The sequence below is a fragment of the Vicugna pacos genome, chromosome 8 (assembly GCF_048564905.1).
Source record: "Vicugna pacos chromosome 8, VicPac4, whole genome shotgun sequence".
Lineage (NCBI taxonomy): Eukaryota > Metazoa > Chordata > Mammalia > Artiodactyla > Camelidae > Vicugna > Vicugna pacos.
The window spans coordinates 34476944-34494050 of record NC_132994.1 but is presented as its reverse complement, the minus strand read 5'-3'; the positions used below and the strand labels follow the sequence as shown (position 1 = coordinate 34494050).

The 17107-nt window shown below is 43.2% G+C and overlaps 1 protein-coding gene across 2 annotated transcripts in view; it reads right to left on the bottom strand.

Annotated features, from left to right (window-relative positions):
* Positions 1-2760: 2760 nt before the first annotated feature.
* The window catches only part of LOC102529311 (coiled-coil domain-containing protein 162), a 151914-nt gene continuing 137567 nt past the window's right edge, over positions 2761-17107 (bottom strand). For both annotated transcript variants that reach the window (XM_072965712.1, XM_072965713.1), the window contains 9 exons: positions 16248-16301; positions 15449-15616; positions 13440-13592; positions 13063-13197; positions 12299-12451; positions 10841-11050; positions 8989-9109; positions 4736-4857; positions 2761-2963 (listed from right to left, as the gene is read on the bottom strand). In XM_072965712.1, coding sequence (XP_072821813.1) covers positions 2832-2963; positions 4736-4857; positions 8989-9109; positions 10841-11050; positions 12299-12451; positions 13063-13197; positions 13440-13592; positions 15449-15616; positions 16248-16301 — 1248 coding nt within the window. In that variant the 3' untranslated portion in view covers positions 2761-2831. The remainder of the gene's footprint in view (positions 2964-4735; positions 4858-8988; positions 9110-10840; positions 11051-12298; positions 12452-13062; positions 13198-13439; positions 13593-15448; positions 15617-16247; positions 16302-17107) is intronic.

Here is a 17107-nt window from a genome sequence, read left to right as displayed (position 1 = left end):
TCCAAAAGAGTAGTTACCATCAGAAGAAGGCATAGATTTGTTCTAAAATCCTAGGAGTCTGCTCTGTGATTCTCCTGGTGCTTGACAGAAGTTCCATACAATGTCCCTATATGCCTGGACATTTAGTGTCATTGGCTCTGCTGGATCATAGGACCAAAATGATAGAGCAGCTTATAGTGTAACTCAGATTCACAACAGGGCCGCCTTTAGAGGTTACCTGCTCAAAATTGGTAATCTTACGGATGACTGTCTAGAAGCATTCTCAAATGCAGTATATGTTGCCTTCAAAATCCAAAAAGGCCTGAGCATCATGCCTCTTTTTCTGTGGTAGCATCTTGTGAGATGAAGTAATATGTCTTTCATCTTGGGTTCATCACTGAAACTTTGTTATGTGTTGGAGGACTTACCTTTCACCCTCTAGTTTTTAATGTTTTACCTAAGTACTTGATACTTGCAGCTCATCATATCCAATCAGCATGCTGTTGTCAGTGTAGTGGAGCAGTGTGATGTTTTGTGGAATATCATGATCACGGTCTCTCTCGACTCAATCCTGGCAGAAAGCAGAATTGACAAAGCCTTGAGGGTGTTCTGTGGTCCTGCCAGGTAAAAGCAAACTGCTTCTTGTGGTCTTTGCAATTTGGCATGGAGCAAAAGGCCTTATAACAGCATAGCAAGTGCCAAGGACATATCCATTTACCCCAGTAAAGACACTATATCTGGGGTAGCAGCTGTGATTGGAATCATTAACTGGTGAAGGGGTGGACCTGATAGTGCCTAGTCATTTTCCAAGATCCATCTGTTTCCTACGTAGGCCAAAGTGGTGTGTTAAGTGGTGTTGTGACAGGTATCACCACCTTCACTTCTTTCAAGTCTTTGATGGTGGCAATTAATCTGCCATTTCTGCAGTGTAATGCTGCTTCTAGTTTACTTTCTTTATAGAAAGGGGAAGTTCCAGGGGCTTTTAATTATCCCTCCCTACAATAATGAGCCTTCAACTATTGGGTCAGAGGACCAATAATTGGAAACGGAAATATGGCTATTCCAGTTACACATTCAGGAAGTAGGGAAATAACCACACTGGACCAACTGGGTCTACTGTATTTTGGACCTGAGCTAAGACGACTCCTATCACCTCACCTTGTAAGCCTTCATTTTGATGAGCCATACTGGTGTTTTGGGTCCCCAGGAATTAGAGTTAATTTAGAGGTAGTTCCTAGTAAACACCAAATAGGCTAGATACTATTTTTTCCCTCTGAAGACTAGTCACTGTAGCAAATAATTATAGATCCTTAGGACAATGTTTGTAGGGAGACTTAAGATACGTGCATACAGCCATGGTGTAAGGTGGGGAATCTAACCTCCCCTGTAGTTAAAGGGCCCTGACCTGTGAATTGATGTAGGTCTGGAATCAGGGTGAGAGGCTGTGACTCTCCATTGTGCTGTCTCAAGTCAGGTTTTGGCTACCAGAGTTTTTCCTATATAGATCAAGCAGTATCCTTGTTAGCTGCCCATTTCATTTGTGGGGACTCATGACCACCAAAAATCTTTGTGTGCCAAGGCGTCCTGACTACTTGTGTGTCCCTGCTGCCCTTTGTAATAGATACCCCACTTTGTCTTTGGTGTTTGGCTTCTGCTACTGTGGAATTGCATCCTCATTGAAATGAGAGCCCATCTCAACAGCAGTGAGAAACAAGATTGTGAATTTAGCATTCTGCCCCTTAAAATTTGTCCTTGAGTTTTAGCAATATTATCTCCCTGACTACAAGAAATAAGAGATTTTTTAAAGGCTATTGTGGAAGCTCTCTGGTACTCAGACCATAATTTGAGCTAAGAATAAAGGACCCGAGCTTGTCATTTTCTTTCCTAAGTGCTGAAGTGCATTCAGAAAACTGCATCCGACACCATAGTGTCTGTGGTCATCACTGACAAAGCTTAACATCTTGCCATTTGGCAAAGAAGAAAATATTTACAGGGTCCAGGTTCATTATTTCACAGCAGAAAATGAAGGATGAATTTGGAGGTGAGAGGTCATAAATTGTTAAGTGGTATCATACCTGGTCATGCCGAATTTTTAGTTATGGTACCAGAGTCGCCAATCATCTTGGTTTTTGCTTTTATGTTCTATTTCAGAAATGAGTTTGTATGTCTTTGCAAGTGTGTATGCATTTTGAACTTAATCCATTCAGCATTCATTGTGTATAGTGTAAGGTAATGATTTAATCTACTTTAAATAGACTCAGCCTTTTTAATTTAAAAAGCTACATATATCATATGTAAATTTATGTATTATATATGTTTCTCTGATCTATTCTGTTCCATTCATCTATTTATTCCTTTACCCAAGATAAACTTTTTTGTCTGAACAAAAAGACTCGTATTCGGACTTTACAAGTCTGAAGAGGGTTTTGCCATTTGTAGGAAGAATAAAATTAGACTGTTAAGAGAGAATGATGTTCTTAAGTGCTTTGAAATTTACCTGGATCAGTGTGTGTTCTGGTTTTCCACTTGCTGGTAAATACTGTCAGGCAGCAATGCCTTCTCTCCTGGCTGTCCCACCTAATCAGTAACCCAAGGTAACCATTTGTATTAAGAGGCTGCTGGTTGACCAGAGGCAAGGCTCAGGTTGTAGAAATGCAAATCAACTCTCAGTGTTTAAAATTCAGGGCCAAACCCTATTTTACCTGGGACATTCAGATGTAATCATCTCAGTCTTTCCATACTATCTTCACAGTACTGATAGTAAAAAATTAGATAAAAGGCTTAAGGGAGTTTAGAATCATTTTTATTCATTCAAATGCTCATAGAAATAAAACTTGGAAAAAGGATATATGTTACCAATCAGTCCTGAATGGGATTCTGGATGGATCTGTTTTGACTTGAAAAGCTGAAAGTTGGACATTTTTTGCCACATTGGGTAGGAAGACACGGTCATTTCTTTTTTTGTGTTTAACAGGTGCAGGTACCTGCAATATAAATATTAAGTAGATATTGGAGTCTTTACAAAAGATGGTGAATAATTCTTAATTATAGCATCACTACAAGTCACTGTTACAAGACCAAGATCATTGTCTAGGTTGGGCCTTTTAGTGTGCCTTCCTGTACATATTTTGCCTCTTACTATAGAGGGAACTGGTCAGGATTGAATCCATCAATGGAAAGCCATTTCCAGCTAAGAAAGGACAGATAGCTTGTATTTGGAGTAATCTAAAAATTCTTTAACATTTTATCATTTGTGTTAGTGCAGTGCTACTTTTTAAAAGAAGATCATTGGTGGTCTTATATTCCAGCCATGTATAAATTCTTCTTAATCTGTATTTATCTGACTTACCTCATAGGCCTTGCTTAAGAAGTGAGACCTTAGATTTGAAGAGGACCCAACTAATTTTGTGCTTTTCCTGGACCTCAGGCTTTTTGCTTGGGGTCTCTATACTGTACACAAGCCAGTGGGCCCTCAAGACACTTCCTTATTTATTAGGGCTTATTTATTTAGTAAGGCAATATAGCCAACAGTTAGCCTTAGACCATTACCCTTCTAAATCTTTGAAACCTAGTGAATCTCCACTAATGTACTTAAAGCAGCCTTCTCAGCTATGAGTTTTGATCACCAATCTGCTGCACAGTAGGAACATTTGGTTTGGGGAGTTAAATGGGGGTGGAGTGAATCTTAAAAGCCCTTGTGGTTCCATACAGATCAACTGAACATTGCTAAGAGCTTTTGTAGAAACGACACATACTAGAATTTCACCTTCTGATGAAAGATGACTGACAGATTGATGGGTCAAGCAAATGGTGGGCATTAATAATGCAGTCCTATGTGGTCAAGGATCTCAGTTGGGTAAGTTCCTGACTTGCTTCTTCCCTTTCTGTGTGTGGTCCCTTAACTGTATATTTAGAAATCCTACAACAAACTTTTGGTCCAATAACTAAACCATCAGCTTCAGAATTACACCTTCAAAAGAGGCTTAAGGATGGCATATTTTCTCTGACAATGAATAATTTTCCCCCCTAATTTTTCTCATGGTAAGAGGGAAGAAATTCTTAAATGTATGATTAGATATATAAATCTGGAGAAGATTCTAGAAAACAATGAAGCAAAGAGTATAATACTCATTAAAATAGTACAGAGAAGGCAATGAAAGAGGGTGTAAATGGTGTTTTACGTAAACTCAAAGCTGAAATATTAAAAGAAAATTCTTCAGATACGTGCTATGCTTCAACCTAACCTGCATTCCAGGAATTTTCTTTGGAGGGTAGATTTCTCACTTGTTTTAAAATGACTTTTGAAACTATTTCTGCTCTGCCAAGGAACTCAAGTAAAGGCTCTGATGCTGCTGGTTAATTACTGTTGATGATTGAAAAACAAGAAGAAATTCAGGAACAGAGCACAGCAAGGTGCTGGCACTGATGTCCACACTCACTCACTGATGTACTGAGTACGTGCTTTTGGGCTTAATTGTTTCAGCATCAGAATGTTGTTACTGAGGAGTGGCGTCAGCAAGATGGCACAGTAGGAAGCCCTGGGCCCTCCTTCCCCCATAAACACAGTGATTCAGCAAGAGTTCATGGACAAGTTCCCTTTATGTGAAACCCAGAATTCTGTCATCCAGACCCAAGTACTGAGATAAGATCCTGATACATAATTTTTTAATGTAAATTTGAAGTAACCCTAAATCTATAATTTCATATTTATAATGTTCATTGTTCCAACTACATAATCAAATTTACCATTACTTACAGTCTTTGGCCTTTGAGTCCTTATTTTATTGCCCATAAGATCAGTCTTTAAAAGGTGTTGCTGGGAGTATCTGGATGATGTGGAAGCAGAATGCAGGGAGTAGTGAGTCTGGGATATAAGGCCTATAATGTGAAAAAGGTTAAGTTATATCTCTGGTTGTAACGTACAGGCCTAGATTCAATACATAAAATTTATAGATTAAAATGGGCATCTGATTCAGCTTCATCAATTTTGAGTGACGATGTCAAAACCTGGATGAAGTCTTTAGCCTGAGGGTCACATGAAAGAGAAAGTGAAAGAGATGATGGGTTACTTGGACTTGTGGGTGAAAGTGGACCGAGAAATATTTAAGGATATATTAATAGGACTTGGCAATTAACTGGATTTGCAGGGTGAAGAAGAATAGCTCCCAAATTTCTGGCTCAAGCAGCTGGACAGATGTTAGTTTTATTTTATGGTGGATTTTGTGATCATGGCACATACCTCTCAAGTCATTGTTGGTTATAAGGTCAGAAGGATAGGTGGGAGATACATGTATGTAGAGAGGAAGCGGATAAAGATTAGCTCAAGGCCTCTGAAAAGACAGGGGCCCATGGATCCTGTTCACAGGGGTTGTCCCACAGAAGAAAAGGGGCATCTTTTCCACTTTAACAGGAGGGAGGGAGTAGCAGCTGAGTATAGATGTAGGTAGGCTGGGGACAAGTAGAGGGAGTTCCCATTTGATGGAAGAGGAGGCCTGAAGGACTGAAGAGACCAGGAAAATTTAAAATAGTTGCTGCATTATAATAACTTTAAATGGAGTATGAGCTATAAAAATATTGAATCAATATATTGCACACCTGAAACTACCATGATATTGTAAATCAACTATACTTAAGTTAAAATAAAATAGGTGCTGTGAAGAGTGAGTGAGGCTGACCCCACCCTCAGCTGTAGGGGATAACGTGAGCTAGGTGTAAGCCCACCAGCCATTTCACTACCCAGCTTCAGTGATTTGTCCAAAATTGGTCACATGACCCACATTAGCCTGGTCAAAACCTGATTCTTTTTAATTGTCCCCTCTCCTCACTGCACTCCTGTGATGTGAGCTTTGAACACAGGTTGGAAGCCACGGAGGTGGCAGCCCTCTTGCTTCCTGGGGCTCCACTTCCCCTGTGCTCTTAGCACGCTTAGGGCCCAGAGCTGCAGGAAAATCAGTCCTCAAGGAATAGTTCACGGGCAGTAGTTCACGGGCAGTCTACCCAGGCAATAGAAATAAAAGCAGAAATAAACAGTGGGACCTAATTAAACTTCTAAGCTTTTGCACAGCAAAGGAAACCGTAAGTAAAACAAAATGACAACCTCTGGAATGGGAGAAAATATTTGCAAATGATGCCACTGACAAAAATCTCATTTCCAGAATATATAAACAGTGCATACAACTTAATACCCAAAAAACAACCCAGTCCAAAAATGGACAGAAAACCCAAACAAGCAATTCTCCAGTGAAGACATACAAATGGCCAATAGGCACATGAAAAAGTGCTCAATAATTACCAGAGAAATGCAAATCAAAACTACAATGAGCTATCACCTCACACCAGTCAGAATGGCCAATGGCCATCCTTAAAAAGTCCACAAATGACAAATGCTAGGGAGGATGTGGAGAAAAGGGAACCCTCCTACACTGCTGGTGGGAATGTCGTTTGGTGCAGCCGTTATGGAAAACAGTATGGAGATTCCTGAAAAAACTAAAAATAGACTTACCATATGATCTAGCAGTCCCACTCCTGGGTATATATCGGGAGGGAACTCTAATTTGAAAAGATACATGCACTCCAATGTTCACATCACTATTTACAGTAGCCAAGACATGGAAGCAACCTAAATGTCTATGGACAGTGACTGGATAAAGAAGCTGTGGTTTATACAATAGAATACTACTCCACCATTCAAAAAGAATAAAATAATGTCATTTGCACCAACATAGATGGACCTAGAGATCGTCATTCTAACTGAAGTAAACCAGAGAGAGAGAGACAAATACCATATGAAATCACTCATATGTGATATCTTTTAAAAAAAGAGGCCACTAAGAGGGCATTAATGAACTCATCTACAAAACAGACAGACTTGCAAACATAGTAAACAATCTTATGGTCACTGGGGGAAAGAGGGTGGGAAGGGATAAATTTGGGAGTTTGAGATTTGCAGATGTTAGCCACTATATATAAAAACATTAAAAAATTTCTGTATAGCACAAGGAACTATATTCAATATTTTATAATAACCTTTTATGAAAATAAATATATATATGTATCTGCATGACTGGGACATTGTGCTGTACACCAGAAAATGACACATTGTAACTGATTGTACTTCACTTTAAATAAATAAATAAAAATAAAAAATAAAATTGCTTCCAGGTCCAGGGGAAAAAGAAAAAAATAATTCAAACCTCGATCGAGCCAACTTAAGCAAGTCTACCTCTGAATATTTCACAGTTTTGTGAGCCAGTAATTTCTCCACAGCTTGGACCTGAGCATGTAGGGATTTCACTTTTTTTAAAGCATTTTTTTTTGGTTGATATGTCTTTATTAATTGAAGTATATACTCAGTTACAGTGTATCAATTTCTGATGTACTGCATAATGTTTCAGTCATATATATACATACAAATATTCGTTTTCGTATTATTTTTCATTATAGGTTTCTTAAGCATTTTGAGAGTAACTGCACTAGAACAAATTGCAATTTCTCAGGCCCCACTGTCAGGGCCCAGGCAGTGGGCACAGAGGCAGGACAGAGCACCTTTGGCTTCTGAGAGCCCAGTTTTGCTCTTAGAAAATCCGAAGTATCTTGATCTTTGCTTGATATTTGAAAATGATCTTTCTGCTTCTGATAAACTGTTTTCTCACATCATTCACACTAGGAAGTGACAAAAGGAAACACAGACAAGGACACACATGTATCGAAGTGTAATAACCAACATTTGCAAAATGATCTAGTGCTACTATACTATGTGGCAGACAGTCATTAGAATACACTTTTGAGGTGGGTATTTCACAGAGAGGCGAATTAACCTGTCCAAGGTCACAGCTAGCAGTGACAGGGGCAGGATTTGAACCTTAGCTGTCTTACTCCAAAGTCCACAGCCTCAACCATCAGGCTACACTGTAGAACAGAAAGAAGAGGTTTGGCTGATCTTAATAATAGGCTGATCATGGTTACTAATACTGGGTGATATTTTTGATCTGGACGAGAACTTCCTCATCTTAAAGGGGAGGAAGCTAGTTTCAAGACGTCTCAGAGTCTGGCCTCTGCTCCATAGCTGCTTGCTGGCTGCACTGTCCAGAGTGCTGTTTTGATTGCTATTTCCATAGGACTCCTCAAGCCCCCAGGACCCAAGAATCTATACAAATAACATCTGAGAAATGTGGTCATTAATGTCCTGTCCAGGAGGAAGAAATTTTCCTTTACCCTTCTAGGTTCTTCTGGCTAGTCTAAGAATTAAACTGACATGAAATTGATTAACAGGAGAAGATCAAACAAACGTTTAATAACATGTATACCTGGGAGAGACCCAGGAGAACTGAATAACTTGCCAAAATTGCTGAAGCCCTCACCTTAAATACCATCCTCAGCTAAAGCCAGAAGAGGCTGATGAGGGTCGGGGAAAGTCAGCCATGGGAGGTTACCCAGAAAAGCACAATAAACAACTATCAGTTTGTTATACATACTTGTCTTTTCCATTGATAAGTTTCTAGAGATTTGGTCATTCTCTTCCTGGCACAGAAGAGGGAGACACCCCTACAAATGGAGGTTTCCCTTACAAATATAATAAATGTTTCTTACAAAAAGGCAACTCTTGGTTGATTTTCAGAGCCCTCCCCATGTCTGCTGTTTCTCAAAAAATAATCAACTTAAAACAATATGCCAAAGACATATCTTAGGGTGACAAATTCTGCTCCCCTATAGTCCCAAGGTGTTAAGGTGTATTAACATCCAGTGAAGTACCCAATGTTCTTTAGGTGATATATTACACCTAGAGCCAGTTTTTATGATTGAAATCTTTTAGTGCCACATGTCAGTACACCAAGGTGAACTAAAGTAGAGTTCTGACTGCAAATCAGAGTGAAGGTTCATTCATTCACTCAATAAACATGGACCACCCACTCAATAACCACTGAATTGTCATTGTTGGTCCCTGAGACCCTCCTTCAATTCAGACCAGACCCTGGACGCTTACTCTACACAGAGTAGGGGTATCCTTACCGCCTGGTGAGTTCACCTGGTCCAACAATCGCTCAGCATCATTAAGCTGACTCTGCAGCTCTTTTACCCGCTGGAAAGCGTCCACCTTCACACTGCGTTCCTGGACAAGCCAGCTTCTCATCTGAAGGGAAAAGCACGTGGGAAGCAGAGATGCTTCTTGGTGCACACTTTAGTTCCCTGGGAGGGGCAGGGGTGGGGAAGGGCGGTTTCTAGGGAGAGTGTGGGTCCCAAGTTACCCCAGAATATAAGTCATGAAGTCCTGGTCAGGCTGAACTCAGCCTTCTGAGAATGAAGAGCTCTAGGAAGGCCAAGAACTTGAAAGAGGAACAGAGGCCTTGAAACCCTATATTACCTTATAATAGCCAGGAGTTTACTCACAAAAGTTATATTTTTTATGTTTATTTCACCAGAGGGAAGCAGGGGTGGGGAGCCAGTTCACAAAGGACCTTGTGGGCCAAGCCAGGCATCTACCACCCCAAAGACCTGTGGGAAACCCTGGATGGCTTCAAGCCAAGACTTGATCTCCCAGATCTCAACCCTGAGTTCAGCTCATCTGTAGGGAATGCCCTGGCCACCATCTCCAGGCCTGACACAAGGCCCACACCTGGAGGCAAACTGTGTTTAATCTCTCCTGGCACCCCTGACCCCAAGTCCCCTTGGCCAGGAAGTCACTGGGTCCAAAATGCACCTCACCTGCAGAGGTCACAGGCATTTTTCTTTTTAAATTTATGTCTATCATCTCCTAATTGTTTTTAATGATAAAAAAGTAATAGTGTAATGGGCTGAATAGTGTACCCCACAAAGTCATGTTCACCTGGAACCTCAAAATGTGACGTTTGGAAATAGTCTTTGCAGATGTAATTAAGATGAAGTCATACTGCATTAAGGGTGGGCCCTAAATCCAATGTTGATGTCCTTACAAAAAGTGGAGAGGGTACCCACACACAGAGACACAGGGAAGAGGCCATGTGACGAGGGAGGCAGGGAGTGGGGAGCTGTGGCTACAGGCTGAGGAATGTCAGCCACTGCCTGCAGCCCCCAGAAGCTACAAGAGGCGTGGAAAAGGCTCTTCCAGAGCTTCCTAAAGGAACCAACGCCTTGATTTCAGACTCTGGCCTCCTGAACTGTGAGAGGATAAAACTTTTATCCTTTTTTCTGGTCATTTATTTTTATAGAATTCTCCTTACTAATCTCCCCCTTGAGTACTTGAAACACTGGGCCAATAATTTAACTTCCCCATTTCTGTTTCCTAGTATCTCTGGTGAATTAAGTGATTTATTCATTCAATGAATACCTGTGAAGCACCAACCCTGGAAAGTGCTAGGTTTTTTCTCCCCTTTTGTGTTGAAATACATTCTGTGGTCCCCTTTGTTGAAATTTGCATGAGTTCACATTTACATTATATTATTTTCTCCTCTTTTTTTTTCTTAATAAAAACATATTGTGTCTGGAAACCACTTCTGCCTTTCCTTTTTTATCTCTGCAGTTCCAGAAACACCATGAATAAAATCCCTTATAATAGCCTACATAACACTTGCTCCCTTTCCAGATTACTTGTCAGAATTTTCTAAAGGATTCCTTCTAGTTCAAACATTAGAGCTGGGTAGAAATACATTTTTCTAGTGGTTAGAAACGTGCTAAGATCTGGGCCTGGAGGCAGTCAAGCCATCATCTTTCACCATAGGCAGCCTGAGCAATTGCCCAGGTGTAGATATTTCCACGCCCAAGGTGGGCCTGGCGGTGACAGAGGGGAGGAGCACCGCTGTGGAGGCATGAGAGGCCTGGAAGAGACGTGAAGAATGAAACGGCTCTGGCTGGAGCACCCCGATGTGCCAGCCCTCACTGGACTTACCTGTCGCAGTTCTCTCTGAATTTTCTTCTGCTGGAGCTGGTCCAGTTTGGAGGCCCTCTCGGCCTCTTCAGTAAGGAGCTGCAGGTGCTGCTTTTTCTGCTCCACATCCTCCAGCAGCTTCTCCATGCTGGAGGATTTCATTAAATCCAGCTGCTGCCGGTGGCGAGCTTCCTGGGTCGCTCTGTGTTCTAACTCTTTCAGCAGCTGAGCCTGTGGCAGGAAAAGGCCAAAGGAGACAGAAAGAGGCAGTCTTTTCTTCTCAGCAGAAGGCAGGGAATGAGAGATTGACCAACACAACCATCCCCTCTCTTAGCGCCCAGGGGCAGAACTGGGTGGAGTTGGGTACCACGGCCCAGCTGTCCCGTGTAAGCCCCAAGGCAACAGTCAGGGGTTGGGGGGAACAAAACAAGGAAACAACAGAAGCCAGGCAAGTGGTAAGGCCACTCTCCAGCAATACCAGGTTAAATCATTTGGTCTCTTATTACCACAATTGGATGCTAATGTGTATGTTAGATAACTTATTAACCAAATAGTCTTATCTATCAAAACTGTATTTGCACTATCACTGAGCCTTAATCGTACAATAGCAGTGGAAGGGGAAGGGAGGTGTTAATCTTGCCTCTGTTTTGATTTTCAAAGTAGCTTTCAGGGAAGCCAAATTCCAGATGGTTAGAAAAGGAAAAAAGTAGTAATAAAATTGTTCTGTTCTGAAATTTTCCAGTAGTCACTAGATGGTCGACCCTTAATTATAATAGTAATAATGATGATTAATATTTGTATGGTAACTTTACATAATTATACATCATAATTCACCTGGCACACAATAATGGAGGAATTAGGATCCAAAAGGAACAGATTATATTTTATGTTTTAAAACAGATTATATTTTATGTTTATAAAAACAGGCTGTTATTTCTGTAAATCTTGATCTCTCTGCTTCATTCATGCTCAGAGAGTTGGCACAGTTATTAAGAGCTCAGACTTAAAAAACCTTTATTTTGGTTCCCACCCCTACAGAGCAGCAGTAACTTCTGAAATTAAGACTTAGCGTGGGTCATCAGGAAAGGAACCAAGACTCTCTGCTTGGGGCATAGCGCTGATGGCCACACTTGTGGAAAGCGTGCTTGGAGCATGAAAGCCATGTGTCAGAGGCCCAGACCCAAACCCCACGATGCCCTCTGGGTAAAAAGATCCTCAGAGAAACACACACACACAAAACAATCTTGGGTATGAGTAATATATTTCACCATCTTAGCCAAATATGAATAAGAACAAAGCCTTTTAGCCACTGCCCCTGGTTTCTGGGCTAGAAAGGAGGGATCAGGGGAGCCGAGGTCCAGGCCATCTTTCTCTGGCCATGTGGCATTCTGGGGACAGCTACAGGCAGCAAGGTGCCGCTTCTGGTCGCCAGACTATGTTCAAAGAGAGGGAGGAAGAGGGGTTCAGAGGCTCAGGTACCTGGTTCTCCTGCTGCCTGCACACCCTCGCGTTGTCGGCCTGAGCCCTGGCCAAGGCCTGCCGCAGAGCCAACAGCTGTTGACGAAACAGAGTCGCTTCATGTTCTGCCATTAGCTTGACGCTCAAACACTCTTTTTTACTTTGCATAGCTTCCTGTGAACATCCCAAACACAGTAAGGCAAGAGATAAGTTTCGTCTCCTTATTTTCAGTTTCACAACCAGCCTCCAAACCACAGCATCATCCACCGTTTTTTTTAAAGTTTCTGGTAGAACAGAACTCCTGCTGGTCACTTGCCTCCATGATGTCAATGAAGAAGAGTGTGACAGATCAGAGTAAATAAAGACTTTCAGAAACAGTAAGGAAAAGTTTCCAAACCGCTATTGATATGTGCTTTAGTTTCAATTTGCCTTAAAGCCAATGTTCCACTTACTGTTATTTCATTTTCTGCAGATAATCTTGTTGGAAACTCAGATTGGCAGTGTTTTGACACGGCTGCCAGCACTTGGTAAAGTCTCTCCTTCCATCTTTTCCCTTCCCTTGTGCTAAACTCTCTCCTCTCTTCTCCCATTTGCTTGTCATTTGCTTCTGGCTCTTTCCCGTTTCTCCTGGGGCTCTGACCTTGCCCTCTCCCAGGAACACTTCCCAGCAGTCGGATCCTTTAGGAGGGTCGGACTTGCTACCTGACACCAGTGCAGCCGCTGCAGCCCGGGGGACCAGGCTGCCCCAGCCCCGGGCCGGGCCTCCCTTCCTCCCCAAGTCTCACCTCCTCAGCCCTCCTCAGGTGGCCCCGGAAGCGCGCCTGCTGCACTGCCAGCCTCCAGTGGCCCAGGCTCCTCACTTTGCGCACCAGGGCGGCCAGGCTGCTGTTGTCCTGCTCCGGGACTCGCAGCTGCTCCTGCTTAGAAGGCTCACTTTCAGAAAAGGCTGCCCCGAGCACTTTTCTTGGGAAGGGCATGAATCCTAACATCAGAAACATGCCTTCCAGAAGATGAGACAATTGTGCAGTAAGCCCCAGTGCCTTTAAATGACTGAAGCAAAGCTCTCTCAGGGGAACAGGACCAGAATGCAAAGAGAGTGGGGTCAGATGCTAGGGTTAAATGCTGACTGCCCCCCACCCCTTAGCTAAATGAGACCACATACTTCAGCTGCGTTTTCTTTCATTTCTTCCTCAGGTCTGGCAGAGCCCCATTTTTTCTTTAGGTCCTTCATATTGTCAATCCCTTCTGCCCTTACTTCACCGATGAGCTCGCACACTTTCTGGATCAAATTAAGCTGATTCTCATCCAGTTTCTCCTGCAAATTGCAGATTCAAGTTCAGGAAGCGCAGTTGAAGCAGAGTCCTTTTGCCATCTAAGATCCAGCTTTCAGAAATGATTTCACATTAAAACACCATCCACCCAAACAATGATTCCATCGGGTACTGCCTGGAAGTCCCTCTAGTGGCCTCTTTACTGTTCTCTTCAACCCTCAGGGCTGCATCACATGGACACCTGCACATCTTAGAGCCTGCTGCCAATGTCAGGTGCCGAGGCAAGTTGAGCCATCGAAGAGGGAAGTCACAGGTGAAAAACTGAATCGCACCCCCAACCCCTTCACCCCAAACACACGCAAAGGGTTACTTGGGAATTTGAACCTAGGGCCTTTTGCTCTCAGGTTGACTCAGCAGTATCTGACCAGATAAGACACTGTCCATGAGCCGCTAACAGGGAACTCCATTAAAAATAGGTAAGGTAGAGGGAGGAATCAGGCGGCTGTCTTCCTCCTTAACACCAGCAGGTATCTCATTGTGAAACAGCCCTTCTGGATGGTTATGGCTGGTGGCTAAATGGTGAAACAGCTTGATCACTGCGAAGTACAACTAGAGACCCAGCATCCTTGGGTGAGGGGTGAGTGTGGGGTGTCCTTTCATCTCTGAACCACCTCCCTGGAGAGGAAACAGAAGGTTAGCGCCAGCTAGGGAACCACAGCAGGAAGTCTGGCTACTGGCCACACAGCAAAAGCTTCAGCACCTTCTTGGGGCCCTGGGGTAGAACAGGGATTCCCTATTTTCAGGGGCTTGTGGAACTAATTGAGCCTGGGAGAAGTAGAGAGTGTACCTTTTGTCTAGGAATCTGGCAGAAGCCAAAAAGAAATTTTTCAACAATTTCACACCCAAAAGATGGCTTAGTAAATTCCAGACTTCACTGTCTGCTCACCCTTCTCCCACAGCACCAGGCCCCAATGCATGTTGGTTTGGCTCCTTTCATGTTTGTAAGCATTTGTATTTTGTGGACATTTTCCAGTAAAAAGGAATGTCCAATCCTCTCTGGAATGACCAGGCCAAGGCAGAGCATCAGTAGAAACTCCTTTCAATGGAATGACTCCAAGGATCACCCTAGAATTCCCCAGGAGAGACAGTGAAGGCCCTCAAAATCTCTAAGGAACATCCAATAGCAGGGAAGGGGGTAGTTTTGGGGGAAGCTGTGGACTTGGAGGTGGTAGGTTTGTAATGAAATTCACACTTGTGGGGCAGCTGGACCAGGCTCCATGATGGCCCATTTTAGGCATGAGGTCTCCATCTTACAACTGCTCAGACACCATAAGAAAGTGAAGGGCTTCCACAGTGCTGTGGGCACATGGCACCCACCACTCCTATCCTGGATGGGCCTTCACTGACATGTCAGCAGGGTGTGAGAGAAAGGATGGTGGGCGTTTTGAGGGTTGGAAAATCTCCAAAAGCTGATTCAAATTCTGGATCTGCCCACTGAGCTGTCGGCAGGTGCCTGTTGCTACCTACACTGGGGTTTGGCCTGCCCAGAGCACTGTGTTGTCCATTTTAGATGGTCACTAAATAGGCAGAACAGTGACATAAACTGCTAGTTTTGCAGAATAAGGATCCCCCTTCCCTGACCAACAATCAGATGGCAACAATGGCAGGAGAGTGAGGAAAACAGCAAATATCTAAATTATTTAAAATTCAGTGTCTATCGTGGTAAAATAACGACCACCCATCGCTGACTCACTGTCTTCAGTGAAAGCCTGGAGCTGGAGAATTCTCTTGGTGCCACTGAGCCCATTCTGTCACGATCCCTCTGTGTGCAGCCACCGCAGGGGTCAGGTGTGCCCAGGGCCCCCCAGGACTGACCAGACGTCCAACACCAGTCACTTACTTTGATGTGCAAACACGTCACAAACAAAGCTTGGACCAGGGCTTCATATTCTTCTTGGACTTCTTTTCTAATCTGCTTTTTGAGATTCAGATTCTCCTCCTCCAAATCTGTGAGCTGGGCTCTCAGGGCAGTGATTTCCATGATCATGTTGTGACTGAGCTCTGCAACCTAGCGGCAGAAGTGTTTTCTAAAATGGAAAATCATTCAGGAATTCCAAACTGCCCAGAACAGTTCCTCATATATGAATGTTGAATTTGCACTTCGCTTTGAACCTAATGAAGAGGTGGATCTCCTATTGTGCAGGTGTGGGTGGAAGAAGCTGAGGCTGGTTTAAGGGTCTAAGGCATGTAATAGGTGCTCAGTAAATGGCTGCTGAATGAATGAGCCCAGAGGAGATGCCCCTTAAGGACTTTTCATTTGGAGAGAATACTTCAGCTGTCTTGGCCTCCATTTCCAAACCGGCCTTTCCTCGACACCTTAGCCTAAATATTTCTTCGTCAGAAGGCACATTGGCCTTAAAGGAAAACAGCAACAACAACAACAAAAACCCCAAGCTTCTAAATATAATAACAGAAAGAAAAAACAAATCAATAAAAAATAACAAAAGCCACCAAAAAACTTAAAAAAAAAAGTGCTCATTGCCTAAAAGTGCAGCACACTCCTTGGATGTCTCTGCAGTGGACCCGTCACTGAAGGGACTTTTACAGAAAGGGACACGAGGAAGTTCCATGTCTGGATCCTGCTGAGATCGTGGACTTGAGAATGGAGAAGAGAACCTCTTTAGTGATAACTGACCTACCTGACCAGCACTGCTTTCAGGTGGACTCTGACCTCTTCGTATGATGCCTAATTCCTAAGAGAAGAAAGCAGTGCATCACCAAACTCCAACATTTATTCAGTACAACACGCTCCAAACACCTCTTATTTGTGCTACTGGTGCCTCATTCTGAGCTCCTCGGGCTCTGCCTGGAGCTAGGACCATGCTTGCTGCCCCTCCGGACTTCAGGAAGCATCACAAGACAGCATCAGCGCCCATGTATCCCCACTGGTGCAGAGGCCTCAGCCGTGGGGCCAGCCAGACTGAGCACAAAGCTAAGATCATGTGATATTTTAATGCTTCATTTGATTTTTTAAATACTTTTGCACTTTTCTTACATACAAAGACTACTCTGGACCTCTGATGCAATCCATTTCAAAGCAGTGTGTAATCTAGGGCAGGAGAAGTGACTCATGGATCCAACCTGTGGGATCTCATTTTAAGAAGTCTCATGGATGAGACCCATGCTGTGCCTCCAGAAGACAGAGTTTACTCAAGGACTCTGGCTTCGTTGCTGGACCAGGAACAGCACAAGGTCCCTTGTGTTTGCTGAGGGTGGGAAGGTCAGCTATGCACCTTCCCTGGGGGGTCAGCTCCTTTGTCCCTCACCTCTTATATTCCCCTCTGGACACTACCAAAGCACACAACCTAGTGTTCGTGGGGCCATCTCCTTCACCACTGAGAATACCAGAGCCCAAGAAAATGAGCCAAAGAGAAGAGAAATTTGGAGAGTACCATTTATCCTCATTTCTCACATAAGAACACCTTCCTGGACCCTGTTTTACTTTCTCTTCAGAGTGACTCCTGTGCTTCCCTTCCCAGACCTTCCCTAACGCAGTTCT